General features: G+C 44.9%; 1 protein-coding gene across 1 annotated transcript in view; it reads left to right on the top strand.

Moving 5' to 3' along the window:
• MAP3K10 (mitogen-activated protein kinase kinase kinase 10) overlaps positions 1-25,373 on the top strand; it is a 232,858-nt gene that overhangs the window by 184,183 nt on the left and 23,302 nt on the right. The window contains exons 8-9 of the mRNA XM_078660666.1: positions 17,145-17,257; positions 21,191-21,949. Coding sequence (XP_078516792.1) covers positions 17,145-17,257; positions 21,191-21,949 — 872 coding nt within the window. The remainder of the gene's footprint in view (positions 1-17,144; positions 17,258-21,190; positions 21,950-25,373) is intronic.

Below are 25,373 nucleotides of genomic sequence, written 5' to 3'. Positions count from 1 at the left end.
TAGTTCATCGTGGTTTACATGAGAATAATATGTTATTGGTCTACTATCTGCTTTACTTGTTAAACTATATCTGTACAGCGAGTGCTAAAGTTTCAAGAACAACACGATACAGAATTGTTATGAGGTCTGATCTCCACGACTTCATACTCATAACATAAGTGCAACTTCTGCCAATTCTGGGCATGAGGCGGGTTTTATATTGCTTTGCCTAACACACATACACAACAGTTGATGCGGTTCACATGAAGAGAGAGCTGGTGTATGGTGATGTGATTCCTTCAAATCTAAGACACTAAAGTATGGGCACGCCCTAAACCAACACAAAGAGACCTTCTTAGCAAATAATATAATATGTGTATTAGGGAGGGTGAGATATAAGCAGCCGCGGGCCGTGGAGGGAGTTACGATGGGGCAGGGAGGCGGGGAGGGGAGAAGCAGGGTGGAGCCCTCTCTACCTTGCCCCTCCCCCTCCCCGCCTCCCTGCCCCACCGTAACTCCCTCCACGGCCCGCGGCTGCTTATAAGTGTTGCTAACTCTTATTCATTTACAGCATGTTAACATACTGTCACCATTCGCTTTTTATGTACTAGTAACTATGCTGGTAATTTTGCTACTGATAATATGTGTACTTGTATTCTCCACCCTGCTTCTCCCCCTCCCCGCCTCCCTGCCTCACCGTAACTCCCTCCACGGCCCGCGGCTGCTTATAAGTGTTGCTAACTCTTATTCATTTACAGCATGTTAACATACTATCACCATTCACTTTTTATGTACTAGTAACTATGCTGGTAATTTTGCTACTGATAATATGTGTACTTTTATTATCTAAGGTACTACGCCTGAGAAGACGGCATTAGTAAATAAACATTTCAAATACACATCTGTTCTTCTTAACTCCATGTTCTGGTTTCTAAGAAATCTATAACGACCGACTGTTCATGAGTTCCACGTATCCTGAGGTACTATAAGTTCATATTCTGGATTGTCTAAACATTGAGAGTTTGTTATATCCAATGTGACACTGTACCTAGCTTGCTAAGGAGTTTTTGATTACTAACGTGAGTTTTGGGACACCCTAATTCGCCGAGGTTCCAATCCTCTGTCCACAGTTCTGTGTGACAACAGAAACCCTGCGACAGGGGCACCCCCGACCCTTGCTGGAGCTTCATCACACTTGCGATACAACTCCAGCAATGCATTCGCCGAGGTTCCAATCCTCTGTCCACAGTTCTGTGTGAGAACAGAAACCCTGCGACAGGGGCACCCCCGACCCTTGCTGGAGCTTCATCACACTTGCGATACAACTCCAGCAATGCGCCACCTTTACGGCACAGATACATCACGCATCTGTGCTGTTTTTGCCCCATGATGCGCCGCATTGTAAATACAGCACACCATAGGTGACGGAACAGCGGCACAGAATGACTAACACATCCCTGGTGATGCGCCAGTCATCATAAATGTATCCCTATGCTTCTTATCTTGTTAGAGATGAACCGCCATATATATCATCAAAGTTTTTTGCATTTCCTAAATAGCGAACTTTAAGGAATAAATAGCGATTCTTTACCATTCCTAGTTTGCGATGAGCTATTTGCTAATTAGCCGAATGTAGCCCAATGAAGCCCAATGTAGCCCAATGTAGCCCAAAGATGGCCGCCAGACACACAAAAAAACAAATGTAGCCCAAATATCAGCCAGATGTAGCCCAACTATAGCCCAGTGACAGAATGACCAATCAGCTTCGCAAACCTCCGTTACGCGAAGCGGAGCGCTGTTACAGATATATATCTTTTTTTGAACGTTAATTTCTCAAAATCCACTGGAGCACATATATTGAGACCTAGCAAAGGCACATCGGGCTACCAGTCCCTAATATTTTGCCAAGTTTCGTGCAAATCCATTCAGCCGTTCAATTATTATTATTATTATTTTTTTTTGCCCCGCGGGGCCCTTTTAAAACCTCCACATCAAACCTAGGGGGTCAGCGAGGATCTACTATGCCCCCTTATAGTTATTTCCCCCTTTGTTTTGACCTCCTCTTGTCTCTCGATCCTACCGAGAGACAAGATGGCGGCCGCTACGGACTGTTTGGAATGTTGACAGACGCCGGAGAACCAATCAGCTTCGCTTCACAAAGCTCCGTTGCGCGAAAAGTCCGCGAACCAGAGCGCTGCCCGGTCCGCTGTTACAGATATATATCTTTTTTTAAACGTTAATTTCTCAAAATCCACTGGAGCACATATATTGAGACCTACAAAAGGCACATCGGGCTACCAGTCCCTACAATTTTGCCAAGTTTCGTGCAAATCCATTCAGCCGTTCGGGCTAAAAGTGAGGCCAACCGCCCTATGGAAAACTCAATGTTAAAAACACGTTTTGGGACCCCCCTTTTTTCTCGGCCCCCACTGGACGAACCCCCCCCAAATTTTCAAGGGCTGCTCAGAAACAAAATGTGCCATTTTCCTGAAAATTTCAGCCAATTCCGTCCACAAACGCCAAAGTTATTAGACATAGAATTTTCAAAAAACCCATAGAGAAAAAATCCTAACTATATATACCTACTGGCGACCGCCAGTAGGTAATATATATATATATATATATATATACACATATATATATATATATATATATATATACACATATATATATATATATATATTTATATATATATATATTACCTACTGGCGATAGCCAGTAGGTATATATAGTTAGGATTTTTTTCCTATGGGATTTTTGACAATTCTATGTCGAATAACTTTGGCGTTTGAGGACAGAATTGGCTGAAATTTTCAGGAAAATGGAACATTTTGTTTCTGAGCAGCCCCTGAAAATTTGGGGGGGTTTCGTCAAGGGGGGGCCGAGAAAAAAGGGGGGTCCCAAACGTGTTTTTCCCATGCAATTTTCCATAGGGCGGTTGGCCTCACTTTTAGCCTGAACGGCTGAATGGATTTACACCAAACTTGGCAAAATTGTAGGGACTGGTAGCCCGATGTGCCTTTGCTATGTCTCAAGATATAGGCTCCAGTGGTTTTTACGAAAATTAACTTTGAAAAATATATATTGGGCTACATTGGGCTATATATATGTTGGAGCCCAAATGTAGCCCAATGTAGCCCAATGTAGCCCAAAGATGGCCACCAGAGACAAAAAAAACAAATGTAGCCCAAATATCAGCCAGATGTAGCCCAACTATAGCCCAATGACAGAATGTCCCAGAGTGTTCTAAAGAACAACTAGAGTGCTAACAGTCCTACTTATTACAAAGGTATGGCACACCTGAGGCCATCTTGATTGGAATAAAGTGGTAACTCTTAAAACATTTAATTTAAAAAGGAACAAAATGAGGGGGTTCATTTTGCCATAGAAAGTATGATTAGCGAATATATGACGAAATCCCGCATACCATCAGTCCGCAAAAAAAATCCCGCATGTACTATTAGGCCGCAAATTAAAATAAGGAAAACTTTTAGAACGAATATGCCTTTAGCATACACTAAACAACTAAACTACCCTAAACCCTAAAACACTACCCCCAGCATGACCCTACACTACACAAACAGTACAACACTACCCTAAACCCTAAAACACTACCCCCAGCATGACCCTACACTACACAAACACTACAACACTACCCTAAACCCTAAAACACTTCTCCCGGCATGACCCTACACTACGCAAACACTACAACACTACCCAAAACCCTAAACCACTACACCCCAGCATGACCCTACACTACGCAAACACTACAACACTACCCTAAACCCTAAAACACTACCCCCAGCATGACCCTACACTACACAAACACTACAACACAACCCTAAACCCTAAAACACTACCCCCAGCATGACCCTACACTACGCAAACACTACAACACAACCCTAAACCCTAAAACACTACCCCCAGCATGACCCTACACTACGCAAACACTACAACACTACCCTAAACCCTAAAACACTACCCCCAGCATGACCCTACACTACGCAAACACTACAACACTACCCAAAACCCTAAAACACTACACCCCAGCATGACCCTACACTACGCAAACACTACAACACTACCCTAAACCCTAAAACACTACCCCCAGCATGACCCTACACTACGCAAACACAACACTACCCAAAACCCTAAAACACTACACCCCAGCATGACCCTACACTACGCAAACACTACAACACTACCCTAAACCCTAAAACACTACCCCCAGCATGACCCTACACTACGCAAACACTACAACACTACCCTAAACCCTAAAACACTACCCCCAGCATGACCCTACACTACGCAAACACTACAACACTACCCTAAACCCTAAAACACTACCCCCAGCATGACCCTACACTACGCAAACACTACAACACTACCCTAAACCCTAAAACACTACCCCTAGCATGACCCTACACTACGCAAACACTACAACACTACCCTAAACCCTAAAACACTACCCCCAGCATGACCCTACACTACGCAAACACTACAACACTACCCAAAACCCTAAAACACTACCCCCAGCATGACCCTACACTACGCAAACACTACAACACTATCCTAAACCCTAAAACACTACGCCCAGCATGACCCTACACTACGCAAACACTACAACACTACCCTAAACCCTAAAACACTAGCCCCAGCATGACCCTACACTACGCAAACACTACAACACAACCCTAAACCCTAAAACACTACCCCCAGCATGACCCTACACTACGCAAACACTACAACACAACCCTAAACCCTAAAACACTACCCCCAGCATGACCCTACACTAAACAACCACCACAACTCTACACTACACTAACACAACACTACACTACACAACACTACACTACACTACACAATCACTAACCCACGAAAAAATTAAAACAAACCCACTTACCTCTCTCGTCATCGTGGTTTTCACAACGCAAATGCATTTACCATACATGCCTTTAAAACGTAATTCTTTGTAAAGGCATGCGCGATAAATGCACATGCGTTTTGAAAAAATGCGGGATAATGGTATGCGAGGTCAATGACCTTGCGGGATAATGGTATGCGGACTGAAAGTCTGCGGGATAAAAAATGCGGGAAAATGGCTGCAAACCATGATTAGCAGCAGACTTCCCACTACCTTTACTACAGTGATCTAATGAGCAACTAGAGTGCTAACATTCAGAATTTATGGCAAATGTGTGACACATCTGAATGCCTTCTTGATAGAACCAAAGTAAATAAGCATTGATTAGTTAAGCGGACGTGAGACGGTGGCAGAGTCTCTACGCCGCTCAGCCTTCAAAGCTACCGCAATTGTGCCCGTGTTTGTTTTTGTTTTGTGGTGGGTGTAAAACGTGATTTGCCAGTCTTTTTATAACTCGTTTTTTTAATGAACATCTGTTGACTCACTAACGGTGTTTTTTAACTGAGCACTGACAGCATTTCACTTGCACCACGCACATATCTGACACTGGGGAGATTAAAAACCCCATAGCCCTTTTCTTGATTACAAGGAGGAGGGGAAAGTTATTTACTTACCCAAGGAAGCCTGTGCTCGTCTTTCCTCCTGACCCGCCCCGTTCCGACGCGGTAACCAGTACCGTTGCGCGGAGGGCGGGCCAGGGAGAGCCAGTCACTTCCTGCCGGGACACTACACGAGCGGTTAGCGCTCTAGTGCACCTATCTGGAGGGCCTATTTAGGCGGAGCCCTGACTCAGGTGAGCTGCGGACGTGAGACGGTGGCAGAGTCTCTACGCCGCTCAGCCTTCAAAGCTACCGCAATTGTGCCCGTGTTTGTTTTTGTTTTGTGGTGGGTGTAAAACGTGATTTGCCAGTCTTTTTATAACTCGTTTTTTAATGAACATCTGTTGACTCACTAACGGTGTTTTTTAACTGAGCACTGACAGCATTTCACTTGCACCACGCACATATCTGACACTGGGGAGATTAAAAACCCCATAGCCCTTTTCTTGATTACAAGGAGGAGGGGAAAGTTATTTACTTACCCAAGGAAGCCTGTGCTCGTCTTTCCTCCTGACCCGCCCCGTTCCGACGCGGTAACCAGTACCGTTGCGCGGAGGGCGGGCCAGGGAGAGCCAGTCACTTCCTGCCGGGACACTACACGAGCGGTTAGCGCTCTAGTGCACCTATCTGGAGGGCCTATTTAGGCGGAGCCCTGACTCAGGTGAGCTGCGGACGTGAGACGGTGGCAGAGTCTCTACGCCGCTCAGCCTTCAAAGCTACCGCAATTGTGCCCGTGTTTGTTTTTGTTTTGTGGTGGGTGTAAAACGTGATTTGCCAGTCTTTTTATAACTCGTTTTTTTAATGAACATCTGTTGACTCACTAACGGTGTTTTTTAACTGAGCACTGACAGCATTTCACTTGCACCACGCACATATCTGACACTGGGGAGATTAAAAACCCCATAGCCCTTTTCTTGATTACAAGGAGGAGGGGAAAGTTATTTACTTACCCAAGGAAGCCTGTGCTCGTCTTTCCTCCTGACCCGCCCCGTTCCGACGCGGTAACCAGTACCGTTGCGCGGAGGGCGGGCCAGGGAGAGCCAGTCACTTCCTGCCGGGACACTACACGAGCGGTTAGCGCTCTAGTGCACCTATCTGGAGGGCCTATTTAGGCAGAGCCCTGACTCAGGTGAGCTGCGGACGTGAGACGGTGGCAGAGTCTCTACGCCGCTCAGCCTTCAAAGCTACCGCAATTGTGCCCGTGTTTGTTTTTGTTTTGTGGTGGGTGTAAAACGTGATTTGCCAGTCTTTTTATAACTCGTTTTTTTAATGAACATCTGTTGACTCACTAACGGTGTTTTTTAACTGAGCACTGACAGCATTTCACTTGCACCACGCACATATCTGACACTGGGGAGATTAAAAACCCCATAGCCCTTTTCTTGATTACAAGGAGGAGGGGAAAGTTATTTACTTACCCAAGGAAGCCTGTGCTCGTCTTTCCTCCTGACCCGCCCCGTTCCGACGCGGTAACCAGTACCGTTGCGCGGAGGGCGGGCCAGGGAGAGCCAGTCACTTCCTGCCGGGACACTACACGAGCGGTTAGCGCTCTAGTGCACCTATCTGGAGGGCCTATTTAGGCGGAGCCCTGACTCAGGTGAGCTGCGGACGTGAGACGGTGGCAGAGTCTCTACGCCGCTCAGCCTTCAAAGCTACCGCAATTGTGCCCGTGTTTGTTTTTGTTTTGTGGTGGGTGTAAAACGTGATTTGCCAGTCTTTTTATAACTCGTTTTTTTAATGAACATCTGTTGACTCACTAACGGTGTTTTTTAACTGAGCACTGACAGCATTTCACTTGCACCACGCACATATCTGACACTGGGGAGATTAAAAACCCCATAGCCCTTTTCTTGATTACAAGGAGGAGGGGAAAGTTATTTACTTACCCAAGGAAGCCTGTGCTCGTCTTTCCTCCTGACCCGCCCCGTTCCGACGCGGTAACCAGTACCGTTGCGCGGAGGGCGGGCCAGGGAGAGCCAGTCACTTCCTGCCGGGACACTACACGAGCGGTTAGCGCTCTAGTGCACCTATCTGGAGGGCCTATTTAGGCGGAGCCCTGACTCAGGTGAGCTGCGGACGTGAGACGGTGGCAGAGTCTCTACGCCGCTCAGCCTTCAAAGCTACCGCAATTGTGCCCGTGTTTGTTTTTGTTTTGTGGTGGGTGTAAAACGTGATTTGCCAGTCTTTTTATAACTCGTTTTTTTAATGAACATCTGTTGACTCACTAACGGTGTTTTTTAACTGAGCACTGACAGCATTTCACTTGCACCACGCACATATCTGACACTGGGGAGATTAAAAACCCCATAGCCCTTTTCCACTTGCACCACGCACATATCTGACACTGGGGAGATTAAAAACCCCATAGCCCTTTTCTTGATTACAAGGAGGAGGGGAAAGTTATTTACTTACCCAAGGAAGCCTGTGCTCGTCTTTCCTCCTGACCCGCCCCGTTCCGACGCGGTAACCAGTACCGTTGCGCGGAGGGCGGGCCAGGGAGAGCCAGTCACTTCCTGCCGGGACACTACACGAGCGGTTAGCGCTCTAGTGCACCTATCTGGAGGGCCTATTTAGCCATCGCCCCTTGTGAGCGCGCAGTGTCGCCGAAGCCACGCCGAAGACCAGCCAAAGAGCTGCCCGTCTGCGCCCGTCCGCGACAGGACGAGGCAGACAGAGGCTATAAGGCGACTCCACGATGCCCCCCGACAGTGAAGGTATTAACCTTGTTTCCTACTCACCCCGCACCCTCCGACAGTTACAGCCAAGGGTGAAGTGTGATACTCGGTTACTATATAAACAGCTTGAAGGTAGCTTTTCTTGCCTCCAATGCCGTTTTCAGTCAGATTCGACAGTAAATAGCTTTGGCGAGAAAGATAACATATCCACTACTCCCCTGGAACTAAAGTGTCTCCTTCTAAATGTGCGTTCCATGCCTAAGCACCAACTACAGATCTGGGACCTCATTCACGCAGAACAACCTGATCTCTGTTTCTTTACTGAGACGTGGATGAAACCCCACACTACACCTGCTGTTGTGTTGGGTGTTCCCTCAGGATACAGAATCATGCATGCTGATAGGCCTATTAAAACAGGAGGTGGCTTAGCGATTATATGTAAAGACATGTTTAAGACAACTATTTTAGACAAAATATGTAGTCCATTGTTGGAAATTATGATTTTTAAAATCACATTAGGTAACATTTCCTGGAGAGGAGCCCTTCTGTATCGTCCACCCACTCCCAATCCAGACTTCGCCCTGCTCCTTCTGGAAACACTTGCTCCCCATATAAAAGCCAAGGAGGATTTCATCCTCCTCGGGGATTTTAACATTCATATGGACGTCCCAGAATTGCCGGAAGCCACTCATCTGACCACTGACCTATCCCACTTGGGGCTCAATTTAAGCAACAACGGTGCCACACATATAGGTGGGCACACCCTCGACCTTATATTTTCAAACTGTTCCAAAATACGTTGTTTTCCTGCTAAAAACATCCTTTGGTCAGATCACTTTTTGATTGAATTTCATCTGGCTGGACCAATCAATCGACCTCAGAAAGCCTTGCCCCCGCCTATTCTTCGTCGAGAATGGCACAAAATCTCAGCAACCAACTTGCATAAATATTGGGTGCAACCGGCTATCACAGAGACAGATTCTGCTGAGTCTGCATTAGAGAAATTTAATCAATCTCTAAAATCTGCTATTGACACCATTGCCCCCCTTAAACTACACAAACAATTTCTCCATACCAAACAGGAGAAATGGTATACAGCTGATCTTAGGAAAGAAAAGCAAAAATGCAGACGTTTAGAAAAATTCTGGAGAACTTCAAAAAATGAAGAGGCCAGGGAAGCCTTTCACGTGGCTCAGTCAGCTTACTACAAAAATATAAAACTAGCCAGGAAAGTCCACCTCTCCGCGCAACTGGAGGAGGCAGGGAACTGCCCGCGCGAACTATTTAAAATTTTAAAAAATTTTATTAAACCCACAGCCACTGAAAGTACCGATGATGCTTCTCAACCACTCTGTGACGAAATCTCTGAGTTTTTTGAGGAAAAAATAAATTTGATTTATAACAAAATTTTAACCTCTAAGGGTGGGGCTACTACACCCTCTCTTGAAGCTAAAATCGGCACTCAGGTCACAAATTCCCTGTCTGTCATTCCCCCCGTCACAGATCTAAATCTGGCAACACTTATTGGCCATATGAAAACTGGTTCCCCCAGCGACCTCCTTCCTGCCAAAATGGTGGCCCCTTTGATTTCCATCTTAGGCCCCTCGATCCAGGCAGTCATTAACACCTCCCTGGCTAAAGGCCAAGTCCCCATGGAATGGAAGACTGCGGTAGTAAACCCTATCCGGAAGAAGGCGACCCTACCCTGGACGGACTTATCTAACCTCCGACCTATCTCTCTCCTGCCCTACATCGGCAAGTTAACAGAGAAGCACGTGAACACCCACCTTTCCAACTATATCGAGACAGCGGGTGGCCTAGACCCTTCACAATCTGGGTTTAGGCCCAACCATAGCACCGAATCCGCCCTACTGGCCGTCACCAATAACATCAGGATGACGCTGGATAGTGGAGGGTCAATGATTCTGGTGCTATTGGACTTATCCGCTGCCTTCGATACGGTGTCTCACGATTTGCTTCTCTGTCGGCTGAGAGAGATAGGACTGGGAGGTACAGCCCTGTCCTGGATGGCGAGCTTTCTTTCGGGTCGCTCTCAGGAAGTCCGATTGGGCTCCCATAAATCCATCGCTAGGGAGCTCACCAGGGGTGTGCCACAGGGCTCATGCCTAAGCCCCACATTGTTTAATGTGTACGTGGCCCCCCTGGCTGACTTGGTGAGATCCTTTGGGTTTATACCGGTGTCCTACGCCGACGACACCCAACTTCTGTTCCCTTTTAAGACCTTCTCTCCTGCTTTACAAAGAACTTTCGCAGAAGGCATGAGGGCAGTCTCCAGATGGATGGCAAATAACTGCTTGCAGTGCAACGTGACCAAAACAGAGGTTGTACTCTATGGGGAAGCAGTAACACTATGGTCCAATGAGTGGTGGCCGCTTGAACTAGGACCTGCCCCTATTCCCAAACAGACCATAAGAAATCTGGGAGTGCTGTTTGATCAGTCTCTGACCTTTAAAGAACACGTCAACCAGGTTGCTGGCACCTGTTTCGGGGTCATTTCTTTGCTGAGAAGGGTGTTTCCTTTTCTCCCAGATCACCACAGAAAGACCTTGGTCCAGGCTCTGATCGTTAGTAGACTGGACTACTGTAATGGCCTTCTTTTGTCAGCTAATGAAGGCCAATTTAACAAACTTCAGGTGGTCCAGAATACGGCCGCGAGGTTAGTCATGAATGCTCCATCTAGGACCCCCTCCCGGCCACTACTGACAGAACTTCACTGGCTGCCAGTGCGACTGCGGACCAAATTCAAAATCCTGTGTACAATTCACAAGTGCCTGATGGGGAAAGGACCGAAATTTCTCACCTCAGCCTTCCTCCCTTATGTTCCTGGACGTTCACTACGATCAAGCAACCTCCAGCTCCTTAAGGTTCCAAAAATTAAAAAAACTCGGCAAGGAGGCAGGGCCTTAGCGTACACAGGGCCAGTTCTTTGGAACACCCTGCCCCTCGCATTAAAACTTAGTACTGATCACCTGTCTTTCCGAAAAACCCTGAAAACGTACCTTTTTTCCAGCATCTAATTCACTCCCCTCCCACCACTCACTATAAATGTCTATGGGCAGAGTAGCTGGTCTCCTTTGTATGGCAAAGCGCGGAGATACCCCTTCGGGGGTCTATTCAGGCGCTATAGAAGCATATAAATAAATGCAATAGATCTCGCCCTCGTTTAAGTTAAAGCCATTCTGTTTGTAATGAGGTGGCTTTTTAGCTTTGCTTTTATTAGTGTTTTTAAAACTTTCATGTAAATAACATGCATATGTATGCATATATGTATATGTATGCATGCATTTATATTTATATAGATATGCAGATTATATATGTTTATATATGTATATTACCTACTGGCGATAGCCAGTGGGTATATATAGTTAGGATTTTTTCTCTATGGGATTTCTGAAAATTCTATGTCTAATAACTTTGGCGTTTGTGGACGGAATTGGCTGAAATTTTCAGGAAAATGGCACATTTTGTTTCTGAGCAGCCTCTGAAAATTTGGGGGGGGTTTCGTCAGGGGGGGGCCGAGAAAAAAGGGGGTCCCAAAACGCGTTTTTCCCATTCATTTTTCCATAGGGCGGTTGGACTCACTTTTAGCTCGAACGGCTGAATAGATTTACATGAAACTTGGCAAAATTGTAGATATGGTTTGCCCGACGTGCCTTTGCTATGTCTCAATATATGTGCTCCAGTGGATTTTGAGAAATTAACGTTTAAAAAAATATATATATCTGTGACAGCGCTCCGGTTAGCGCCCCGGTTCGCGTACCTGACGCGTAACGGAACTTCGCGAAGCGAAGTTGATTGGCTCTCCGGTGTCTGTCAACATTCTAAACAGTCCGGAGCGGCCGCCATCTTGTCTCTCGGTACGATCGAGAGACAAGATGTGGTGAAAAACGAAGGGGGAAATGAAGGAAAGGGGGCAAGGTAAACCCCTCCTGACCCCCTAGGATTGATGAGGGGGATATTAAAGTCCCCCGCGATTTTTCGCGGTAGAGGCGCTTCCCGGTACGCGAACCGGGCAGCTAACCGGCAGCGTAACGGGAGTCCGCCATCTTGTGTTTTTGGAGCGTCCGGTTCGCGTACCGGGTAGCGTCCCAGTAAGCGTAACAAGGGGAAAACCAAGAGTAACAGTAAAAAAAAAAATTAAGGGAATAGATTTCCAGCAAACTTGGCAAAATTGTAGGGACTGTTTGTTTGATGTGCCTTTGCAAGGCCTCAAGATATGTGCACGTGTGGATTTTGTCTAATTAAGGTTAAAAAAAATATATATATCTGTAAGCGTGCTCCGGCACGCTTACATTACGGGTTTTGTTTGCGCTGCAGAGCCGATACGTCACGGTTATGCGACGCGTCATGAGGCGTCTCACGTGGCTACGTGATACGTCACGTAATAAAGAATATATTTTACAGCTATAGATATTAGCTTTTAAAAAACCAATGAAATTCACTGAAAAAACCATAGGTTATAGACCATATATAGTTAGGAATTTGCATTTACAAAACCTTGAAAATTCACTGAAAAAAACATAGGTTAGAGACCATATATAGTTAGCTGGACATTTTATTGACATAAAACCAATGAAATTCCATATATAGTTAGTTGCACTAACTATATATCGCGCACCCGCAATCCACTGCTGATGATGTCACATATTACATCATTCATGACATGGTCAGTGACATCACTGATGACATCACTGATGACATCTCAAATGACATCACTGATGACATCACTGATGACATCTCAAATGACATCACTGATGACATCATGACACACCAATACCAGTTACTACATACGCACTCACTGATTCCTACGTCTACACACACATTCACTCATTCACCCATACAATCACTCATACATACAGTCACTCATTATTACAACACTATCATATGCACTCATACACCTAGTCAGTCCTGTGAAGAATCAATCACACTTCGATTTCCTCATCTATACAGTTAAACACAGAACACCATACTTTTCACACATATACTAACACATACTTACTCTCTTATACAATCACTGATACAAGTACACATTGATATGCACAGAGTCACACACCTCCCAGCCAGCCACACACACACTCAGTCTTCCATACATCCACTCATTCTTCAATATGTAAAACATATTTAAACTTTACAAAAACACACAGACACTAGATGATGTCATCAGTGATGTCATTTGAGATGTCATCAGTGATGTCATTTGAGATGTCATCAGTGATGTCATCAGTGATGTCACTGACCATGTCATGAATGATGTAATATGTGACATCATCAGCAGTGGATTGCGGGTGCGCGATATATAGTTAGTGCAACTAACTATATATGGAATTTCATTGGTTTTATGTCCATAAAATGTCCAGCTAACTATATATGGTCTCTAACCTATGTTTTTTTCAGTGAATTTTCAAGGTTTTGTAAATGCAAATTCCTAACTATATATGGTCTATAACCTATGGTTTTTTCAGTGAATATATATATATATATATATTCGAACACGGTTTCACTCCAGTAGGGCTGAAAAACAGGCTAGCACACAGGTCTCCGGTTTGTAGATATTGATTGCGACCCCCTCACCCTTAACAGACGCGTTTCGCTTGGAACAAGCTTCGTCAGTGTGTGTGTGTGTGTATATATATATATATATATATATATATATATATATATATATATATATATATATATATATTTCTTTTTCACCTCAAAAGCCCCACTTTGAATCCGGCAGCAACATTACTGCAGCACCTTCTTGTGGCACACAACGGAAGGAAGTTGCTGGGCTGAATCCAACAGGAATAGTCGCATATATATCCCATGTATGTCACGCCGCCGCAACGACTGCCTTGGGCTGAATCTGGCAGTGGCAGTAGGGAAGCGCCTATATGTGGGATTGCACTGCAGGGTCTGGTCTGGGTTTCATCTGGCAACATTAGTATAGCGCCTCCATGTGGTACTGCACTGCAGAGACTGGTCTGGGTTCAATCTGGCAGCAGTAGTAGTGTAGAACCTTTATGTGGCATTGCAGTGCAGAGACTGGTCTGGGTTTAATCTGGCAGCAGTAGTAGTGCAAATACAAACACCAGGCTGATCACTGTTCTTCACGAATAAAACAATGTCTGAGTTGCCTATGATGGATGAACCTTGACTTCACCACAATCAATTCAAATAATAAGCATTGAAGTCTGACCTATGTGGGGGATTATTAATGAGAAATAGATCGGTGATTTAAAAGATAGCCGCTGTAACAATAGAAAGGTAAAACGGGAATACATTTTTTTAACAAAAGTGTTTGTATGATTTTTTTAAATATTTTATATATATTCTTTTTAAATGAAACCAATTTGACAAAACGATCTAGGATAACATTTAGAGTGGTAGTAAAGAAATTGTTTATGTCATGCAGTGAATGAATGTTAGTGTGATGGTTTTTATTGAAGAAACACTCAAATAAGCATAATTATATATTATATTATTATAGACTTCACCTTTTGTCAACTGATTGAATGCTTACAGAAATACTTCAATGTCTCATTTGGTGTGTCCCCTTCTGAATGAAGTGACTTCCATTTTGTCTGCCTGAAGTCCTGCAGGGAATGAATGGGTACTACAAAGGTTGGGATGATGGCCACACACTTTCTACGCTGTATAATTCTTGTAACCAGATAGCTTCGCTATCGGCGTTATTTATTTTTCTGTAAAATAAATGGTGAAAGCTAGCAAAGATGTACCTTGCTGTCTCTGAGCTTCTTGATGGCAGTGTTCTGCTTTACTTTAGCACTAATATCCTGTTCTTGTCTTCTTTCTGTTTTGTAATATTGGTTTGTAGACTATTTACAGTTATTTCTTGTTTGCTTATATTGTCTTTCGTTTTTTGTTGGCTCTTTTCAGTTTGGTGGTCAGGTATATTTCATTTGCCATTTGGGCAGCGACTTGTCAAACGCCTTTGATTTATTTGTGCTGTACTGTTTATGCTGTGTTGTGGCAGTTTATGAGAATTGGGTGTTAAAATGGAAAGAAGAAAGTCTGAGTATGCTGTATCATTGAACGGTTCACAAATAGTGGACTCAAATTGCATCCTTTTATGACCTGCTAGCATCTTCCATGCAAATAATGTACTAATCAAATGCTTAGCAAAATGGATATTCACAGAGGGTAGGCAACATTCTTACTGCCTGTTAATGAGGCAGGTCATATTTTGCAGCCCACTATTTTTGGCTACAAACGCAGGAATGTGAGGAAAGTAAATCTGCTTCTCTGTTTTGTTGGTCTCTTAATGTCACTATTTTTCTATGATCAACCTGTGCTCTTTTTTTAAGGGACAGTAGGTACTTAAACAAGCATTGTCATAGCCAATAGGTCTCGCCTTTGCATCCTTATAAGTGTTTAGTTATCCAGCACAATATCCTTAGTGCAACAACATCAACTGGTGCATGGCTAAACACTTATAAGGTGCCAAAGGCGAGACCTATTGGCTATGCTAATGCTTGTTCTCTATGGAATTTGCAGTGCAATTTGTGACCGCTATTGCAGGCGCAAACTGTTGATCAGATACCGACCTCAGAATTGATGGAAATTGTAATTGATGAAGACACTGTCCCTTTGGGAGCACGATTGCCACCATCCTCACAACAAATGCCAGTTATTTGTTTGCGTTTTGCCATTCTGGGAGGTCCAAAGCTGGTCGATAAAGTAATTTGCATTAATTTCCCAGTATCTTTTTTTTAACACAGCAACATACCCCTTTGTTTGCTTTAATAATAATCTATAAATAATTTAGTCAGCTCTTAAATACTTTTTAAGTGTTTTTTTTCATGTGTTTGCTGATTTAGATTTGAAAATGGAAATATACAAGATTGAATCGCTTTTCCCAATTTTTGTACTGGTATGGACATCAAAATTTAAGCCAAGCCAGTAAAATGCCAGCCATGTGACAGCCATACATGGGACAGATTCCCTTTTAGGAATTCTCTCTGCAGCCTCAGGAGGCAAGGATGAGCGGAACCATTGCCTACCACCCTGATGCGTTCCCAAACAGGACGCCATAAGGCAACACCAGTCTCCTTAATATAAGGACGCTGCTCTTTATATTCTGGCTTGATAGTGCAGCTGTCGACAGACAATTATGTAAGAATTATTTACTACAAAGGAGCTTTGGCTCCTCCCACTTTTTGGGAGCCAGGAGTACATGTTTTGGTTGGGCAGACGTGTGCACCCACAAAACAGTGGTTGCCCGCCACAAATTTTTTTCCTTTTGTTTTTTTTAAACAGATGCCTGAGTTGGACTTTCAGGGACACACACATAATATTGGAATGCTATTAAAATAATTTGTTGTTTTTCTCTAGCGGCTGCACAGATGGGAGGATGGCAGTCATTAACTTACATAGATTTTAGGCCTGTCTTGACAGTGCAACTTCCACCTGACCTTTTAACATGCACTAATATTTTTTGCAGTTCTTTTTTCTACACAAATGCATATTCGTTCCAATGCTATTTACTTGTACTCTTCCACATTACCATAGAACATTCTTTTACAGCCAGACCTATTGGCATTGCCCATTTTTGTATTTAAAGTTTCACATTTGGGAATGCATGTTTATGGATGGAGGTCTGGTGGGAGGGAGATCTTGAGGTCTTTATCTCTGTATTTGCAGCCAACCACTGGGGTTTCAAAGTGTGACCTTCCTAATTAATATTAATTGCCTATTACTGCATTGATCTTATTGCAGATTGCATCCCCATTCATAAAACGGTCAGTATGCATACTGCACATCATTGATTTGCGAATAGGAGTGGTACATCAGGCCCCTAGATTGTTTTGACTTTGTGGGAGCTCAGCCACAGCTCACAACAAGACTGGAGCCTTCCTTCCTCTAGTTTAAAAATCTGGTTTCCTATGGTGTGGTAGGGGATATGCTTGTGTGCTTACTAGCTTATCTTTTTCATCTTTTTAGGTTGAAGTCACTCAGTGAAGGCAGCAAGCAATGGTCTTCTAGTGCCCCCAACCTTGGGAAGTCGCCCAAGCATGTGCCAATCACAACAGGCTTTGCAAGCCTCACAGAAATGGGTGAGTTTCTTAAAAGCCAGCTAACTCAATAGGAGTGAGATAAGGAAAATGTACAGTGAACATTTGCTTGCCATAGCTTAGCCGATAGATGGGGCTTCAGCCCGTCAAAAATGACATGCACAAAGTAGATCCCATACACAGTGCAATGCGACATCCAGTAAAATTTCACATTAAGGCCCCAATGCACAATAAACTTAATCATTAGACGGAATCCCAAATGCACCCAGTATAGGTTGTAGACATCCCCCCCCCGAATAGAAAAAAACCAGATCAAACAAGATCGAGTTAGTTGAGAGCATTATGATAGTAAGTCAGACAGCGGAGTCACTCAACACCAAGACAGCCGCCTGGGAAGGCAGGTCCTCCTCCAGTTCGGATACATGCTCAGAGGAGGTTAATGCCATGCTACCATCTTCTTGGATAACAACTCCCGTCTGGCTGTCCCTGCCAGGGGTTGGGCCTTCCTCTGCTGCAGGCTTCTCACATGCCCTCCAGTTAGGACTGAGAGCCCCTGGTACTCCGGGCTCCGGCACGCCAGGGCTTGTCCTCTCCCTGGGAACCTTTCCAAAACTCCAGGAACCTCTATACATTCTCTGTGGTATCGAGGAAATCAGATTTACTCCCCCGATGACACCTGCAGTCTGGCAGGATACAGCAGCATGTAGCGGAGGCATTTTGATCTCCACTTAGCCTTGACCTTTAAGAAGGTCTTCTGGGACCTTTGCACTTTATTGATGTAGTCTGGTAAATAGAGATCCTGTGGTTATCCAATCAGGCATTGCTTGTCTCCTGGGCTGCACGAAGGAGACAATCTCTGTTCCTGTTGTTCAATATATGGGCTATTATGGCCCGCAGTGGCCCCCCTGGCCTCGGAAATCCACCAGTGCTTGATGCACCCTCTCATTTCCAAATAGGGGGACAGCCCAAATGGCTTCAGGGTAACACGGATCTATAATTCAATAAAGCCCCCAGTGGCTCCCCCCTCAGCGCATTTTGGGAACCCCAGAAGATGTATATTAATGCAGTGGAATCTCCCCTCTCCATCCTCTACTCATGCCTCTGGAACCCTGGTCTTTGATGTAACAGTAGCCACCTGTTTCTGTAGTGAGGCCATCTAAGCCTGGAGCTCAGCAATAGATCCCTCAGCAACACAAACTTTATCAGACACTTTGCGAAGAGCCTTACGAAGCAGATTCCCCTCATACGCCACTGTTTACATTTTCCCCTCAAGGGCCACCCTGAATAGCCATGAGTAGTTCCCCCACAAAGGCTCCCCAGCGGGCAGCTCCAGGTCCTGACCACCCCTGTCACAGGTCTGTCGTGTGTGCTGCTGTGAGGAGATCGCCGGGGTGGTTTACTGCTTCATAGTGTTCCCTTGTGGGGGGCCGTGCTGCCTGTTTCTCCCCATGAAAAGATCAGGGGGGCCACTACTACCTCACCCCTTAACCACAAGGCCAACATTGGAGTATGATATGTAGGAGGCAGCTAGGCAACCCCCGCAGCACACAAGTGGCGGCGAAGGGGGGTGTCACTACAGGGCAGACATCCTCTATACTTCACCCAGTATACAGGGGTAAAATAAAGTCACACTTGCCTTAAAGCGTATCGTGCCCCCAAAAAGAGCAGCAATCAAATCCAGTGAATCCAAAGGAGGGGGTAGACCATTGCCCCAAGCCCGGGTGAAGTTCACAATGGCAAGGTGCCCCACAGTAGTGGGCAAACTGGTGAGTTCATCCAAATTCCACTGGCCCCCTAGGCCCTACAGCTGCACATCCACACATATGCAGGCAGGCCATCCGCTCAGCAAATGGCACCCAAGGCAATCGTCCCAAGCACCGCAGCCACTTACTGTAGCCCCAGGGTCTGATTTTGGTGACTGGGCATGCCACACTCCAGGTGCGACGCTGCCGAGCGGCTTTCCGGTCTGCTAAAAGGGGTTCAGAAGATTCCCCCATAGCTGTGCCACTCGGGGCCTGGCAGGTCCGCTCTAAAGCCGCCGGACTCAGCTGCCTCGAGGCACCATGGGATCAGTCCTGCCTAGGGCTTGGCGCTCTGATCCATCGCGGGCCGTGCCTGTGGCCTCAATGCAAGGGCACGCCAAAGGAAGGCCCGCTGGCCGTCCTAGGTTGAGGGCAGCCCCGGGGGTCTGGCTGAGAGTCTCTCAGGCCATTACTACCTCACCAACCCGCAGACCTCAACGCGTCCCGGGGCCTAGCCATGCGGTGCCAACAACCTCCAGGCCCGCAGTGGGCCACAACAGTTTTCGTCCCGGGGAAGGCCTCCCGAGCACCAAATACTCAATGTCGGGTGCAGGGGCTCACCAGGGTAAAGTGTGCTGGCTGTTCAGGAGCCAAAGGCACCAGGGATCGGAGGATTCCACAGGATGATGCTGGGGTCGACAGATAGCCCCTTAGAAGTGCGTCCTGCTGGCCATCTAGCATGGCCACATCCCAGTTTGTCAGGTGTAAGTTAACCAGCCTCCTGTGCCAAACTTCAAAAACCCACATCCACAATAAAACACCCATGCATCAAGGGGACACTTTGTCAGCGTCTCAAAGTCCAACCCTTAAAAGCAAGTGTTTTCTGACAGCAGGGTCATGGCACAACCCTAATGTGTAGGAAAAAATGTAAATTGTTTAGTTTATATTTCTGAGCATGAACAGCTAATCATGCTTTGTGGTCTGTTTGCCTTTTTTGTTTCTGCTTTGTTTAGATTTTTACTCCTGTCCCCTATTGAATGAGAAGCACATTGGCTAGTCAATTTATATATAAATGGATCAATCTATCTTCATTGAATGACTGCAACCCCTTCACCAGCAATTGATACAGATTTGCCTTATCTTAGAGTGCAATGTGCCTCCTTGTAGGATGAGCATGCAGATCGAAACAAAGAGTGAAGAGTGATCTGTCTACCCTCAGGACATTCTAGCACATTGTTTCCTTTCTGTCAGTGGAGACATCAGAAGGAATACTTACTTGACATGTATTTATATTTATGGGAACCTGTTCTACTTTACTCCTTTTAGCATTTCCCAGAAGTGTCCTCCTACCTGCATTCTCAACTGATTGAGGAGAAACATATTGTCCCTGAGAAAAGTGCTAATGGTCCCAATACTGTACCCAAACATATACGATTTAGATCTGGACTCTGGAAGCTCCATGGCTGTATCAGTGGTTGTCAGTTCTTAGAGAGAAATCTCAAACCTCTGTGTGATGTATCACAATATTTACACAAAATGGCAGCCATACTTCGAAAAAATGTAAGTAACATAGGTCTGAGCTGCCATGTTTTGTTGGGATCAGATACATAGTAACAAAAACAGTAAGCCAATCAGAAGAGGTCATCAGACTAAAAGGTAGTAGCAGCTGGCGAATCACAGAAGAAGATAGGATAGAGTGGCAAACGTAGCTTCGATACCATTAAAGAGGCGGACTTTGTTGCAGGAACTGCTTCAAAACCAGGCACACTAGAGGACCATTTGGTTGGTCCTTCTGAGTTATTGGAGTCTCTGCCCAAGCCAGGTAGAAGCTGCTGCCAGATATGAAAAAGATATGGGCCTTCTGCTAAAAGCTGCTGCTGAAGCCAACGAGTATGTTGAGGCTTAGTGGTGTAGAAAGCTACTTAAACAGGATAAACTATTACTGCTGACAATGATTGGAACATCATGAACGATTTGGGGCCCAAGGGTGGCTTGTAGCTTAGGATTTCAAACCAGACATGTTCAAACTCACATTGCAGTGTCCTTTTGTTGGGCCTAGTTCTGAGTCATTAAAACATTGTCTTATTTTCAATGCTTCGTAGCCCTGAATCTGAAACCAATAATTAGGTTAGCCACTGGTGAAAAGCTTCTGGCTTTTAGATTACATTAGGTAAATTCCAGAATGTATTGTTGATTTGACTATGACTTGGCTTTTGTTGTTTGTCTTTGGCAGAGGAGTACCTAGAAGTTGAAGGGGTTGTGCCCCAGTCTCCCTACTCCAACCAGTCCTACCTCAGCCTGCCTATCCAAAGCGATGCCAATAATTGCATAATTTCGGACGATCCAGGTCAGGTGGTATCCTCATCAAGTGTCATCTCAGACAGCCATAAGCGTAGCTCTCACCGTAAAAAGTATGACTTGGTACTCCTGGGCTGTGCCTCCATCTTGGCATCTGTCGGCCTTGGGAATGATATCCTGGATCTGGGGCGGCAGCGAGTGCTGCAGGAAGAGCACCGCGCCAAAGACGAGAAGAAGAAGCGAGACAGTCTTTTTCAGCGTACAGGGCGCTTTCGTCGTAGCACAAGTCCTCCAAGCCACATTGCATCTAAGAAAGATGAGTCTGCTCTCCCTTCCTTAGAGCCCTCAACATCAGTCACCCTCCTGTCCCTGTCTTCCATTTCTGACTGCAACTCAACTAAGTCGCTGATCCGTTCTGACAGTGATGATGTGAATGTGTACGAGATGCCAGTCGCTGTGGAGCCCAGCCCGGAAGCACTGAGGGGGCAGAATGCCAACCCCCTTGTGGACCTTAAGCTGGAGGGCTTCAAAAAGGACCCCAAACAGTCATTGACTCCTACCCATGTGACAGCTGCCATGGCGACTGTATCTCGAGGGCATCGGCGCACTCCATCTGATGGAGCCATCCGACAGATAATGCAGACTCATAGGAGAACGCCGTCGGATGGCAGCATGCCGCTTCCCAAGGACACAGGTGAGTTTCAGACTCCACGTTTGTTTCAAGTGTTGTGTGATATTCCCTCTGTTTATGCCTACATCTGTAATTTTTCCATTTTTATGCTTGTGCAAATTGTATTCCCGTAACTGGGTGTAAAACAACTCGCTCTATATTCTAGATAATATTTTGGGGAGGAGGATTGGGGGGCTCAGAATATTATTTCCTAAATATACTGTCACAAACACACTAGGCAGCAGTTGGGTTAATGGATGTTTGCTTAGGGACATCTAACAACATCAGGGATGGAATGGCACCATAAATACACATAAACAAACTTACAAAACGAAACATTACGAGGTCTTAACATCTGCTTGAAGAATATTCACATTACGAGGAAACTAGGAATGTACTCTGATGTTGGTTTCCTACAGTAAACCCATCTTCAATGGGGTAACAAGGGCAAGCTGAAATCCAGTTCTTTCCTAAAGTGGTATGGTTCTTTTGTGAAGAAAGAAGTGGCTGGGGTTAGCATACTTCTCTTCCGAAATATAGGGTGGACTAATGGATACTTGTCATTGATGGGGACCACGGAGAAGCCTCATTGCCCCACCGGTCCCTGCTGGCTCCCCGCATCCTATGGGAGCCTGCATTGAATTTGGACAGAGGGAGCTGCTGAACATGCAGCTCCCTCTATCTAAAAGCAATTCTGATCCGCACTGCCCTCTCTGCATTTTTACTTGTAAAGCCCGGTGAGGTGGTGCTCTCCGGGGCTGGGGGGTGGGGGGGTCCGAGATGCCCCCCCCCCATTTAATAACTAAAGAAGCCCCTGGAGGTGGTGGTCCCTGGGGCATGCCATGCCCGGCATTATTGTAATCAAAAACCCTGGGGAGATGGTGGTCCCCAGTGTTTGATTAAACCCTAGGAGGGGGCCCATGCACCCCCTCCTTTATTTTTCATATTCCCCACCCGAGAGGCTTCCTTTAAAAGAAGCGTGGGACCCTGCGCTGTTTTTTTTCTTCAATTTTGCAGCGGATCCATCTGGGAATTTACAGCAATATTGAAAATAAAATCTCTTTTTAATGAATGCCGGCAACCCTGTGGGGACCACCCCAACCATATCTGGGGGCTCAGGGTATTCCTATCCTGCCCCCTTTTCTTTATTTTTTACTTTTTTGTGGGACTCTTTTTCAAGCCGAGTCCCAAGATGGCTGCCAACACTTCCTGGTTGAAGTGATGGCACCTAATCGAATTTCAGTAGGATCCGCAAGTCCACTGCAAGGAATCGTGTCCCCGAATATCTATATTTTTTTTACTTAAATATCTCTGAAACTACTGAATGGACTTACACCAAATGACATAAAACACGCTTTCGGGACCAACATCTAGCTTTCTGCCAAATTTGCTTTAATTCCTTTCAGCAGTTCGGGCTGTAGTCGTGTTCAAAACATGAAAAATCCCAATTGACATAACATAGGTAAACCCGTTTTGGGATCCCCCCTTTTTTTCTCAGCCCCGCTTGACAGATCACCCAGAAGCTTTCAACACAGCAGCTAAACTAAAGAGGGTACGTTTTCGGAAAATGTTGTGAAGATCCGCCGAGTGGCGCTAAAGTTATTGGCAAAACAAAAATACTTTTCCTATGAAAACTTTGGTCCTAACTAGAACTACCTACTGGCTACATATATATATATATATATATATATATATATATATATATATATATATATATATATATATATATATATATATATATATATATATATATATATATATATATATATATATATATATATATATAAAAAAAGTCTTACAATAGACATGATATCACAAGAATATACATTAGGGAGGGGGGTACTGCATACAAATCGATGAGAGCATACACAGATAGTCAATATTACAGTCTCTAAGGACCCCCCGGTTTCTTGGTGGGGCGAGGTCGAAAGAGGAAGGCAATAGTCTCTGAGGTGGTTGAGGGACGGGGTTTAGCTAAGGAATTTACCCCTGAGGAAGGTTGGTAAAAATTCTAGTGTGTGTTTATGTATGCTTTTTTTATTAGTAATTTAAAAAATAATGTAATAACCAAATCCCTCCCATCTCGGTCTTTCCTTGCATTCTCTCTCACTTCAAACCTTTCTGACTAAAATGTACTCCTAAATATGCTTTCCATAATCATACATGCCAAGTTTTCAGCATGCAAATGAGTGACATTTCCATGTTTACACTGTTTGAGTGACATTTTCTCAAGACTGGTTAGGAAGAAAACGTGAGTGGGACAAAACAGCAAATCGTCCATGTATTGCAGTATCTTGATTAGAATACTGACTCCAGCATAGGGCTGTTTGAGATTTCTACAGTTGTACGTCAGGTCCCAAAGTGCTTTGGTTCCTCTATTTGCTTAATAACATTAAATAACCTAATCTGTTTAATTCACTGTAACAACTCATCACACTCGTCGCCATTACCCTGAGAAACCTTTCAGTGCTGTAGCCCACTGTCATCTACTTATCAGGAGGACGCTGATCGTATTTCCATAAAGAGCTGCTTTCTGGTGTCAGTGACGGGCTTCTTCTGCTGCCCAAGGTTATTCTTTTGTTCATTTGGGGGAGCCAGGAGTCTGTTGTTCTCTTGCCAGGAGTCTGCTGCTCTCTTGCAGAGCTAAGGTGCCAATCGGCTGACTGCTTCAGTCTGGAAGAATACACAGCGCGCCCTGAGCGGCCCCACAGCAAACACCTAAACAGAGTGAGAAGTGGACGTCATATCTTGGGGCCAGCAGGTGGGGCTCTGTCAGCAATGTCTCTGGCATAAGACACCTGGAAGGCTGAGGAGAAGGGGCATTGTCTGCCGACATTACTCGAGAATGCTTGCATAGAGGTCTGGCTGCCCAGGTGCAGGTCGGGCCCGAAAAAACACATGATGATTGGCCAGTTCTCTGCTGGCCGGTCCATGATTGGCAGCGTTGCACGGCAAGGAAAACAAGCACTTGCAATGCAATAGGTCTCGCATTAGGAACGTTTGAGCTATTGGTATTGTAAATGACAAATGTTTTATTTATGTGTTGGTTTTGAAAATAGCGAAATTAATAGCTTTGTCATTTACAATGCCAATAGTTATAACTTTCGCAAATGTGACACCTATAGCATTTGTACTGCAATATGTGTTGTATTTACATGACTTAGATGTATTGATATTACAAATAACAATGGCTTTTAATTTTTTTAAATAATTAATACTTAAATAAGTTATTGTAATTTATAATGGCAATAACTTAAACTTTTGTAAATAACTTTTGTGAAGATTATGTTCAGTGTATTTTATTGTGATGAAAATCCAAGAACAGAAGTGAAATATTAGCATCTTTTTGTGACATTTGTAATGAAGCTTGAAACATTGAGAGAACATATTTGAACCAGTTGTTGTTGAATGGTTGTACAGATTGATGCTGTGGTGGCGCTGAGTGATG

This window comes from Lissotriton helveticus, chromosome 9 (assembly GCF_964261635.1).
Source record: "Lissotriton helveticus chromosome 9, aLisHel1.1, whole genome shotgun sequence".
NCBI lineage: Eukaryota > Metazoa > Chordata > Amphibia > Caudata > Salamandridae > Lissotriton > Lissotriton helveticus.
The sequence above is the reverse complement of the archived record's forward strand: the minus strand, read 5'-3'. Positions and strand labels throughout refer to the sequence as shown.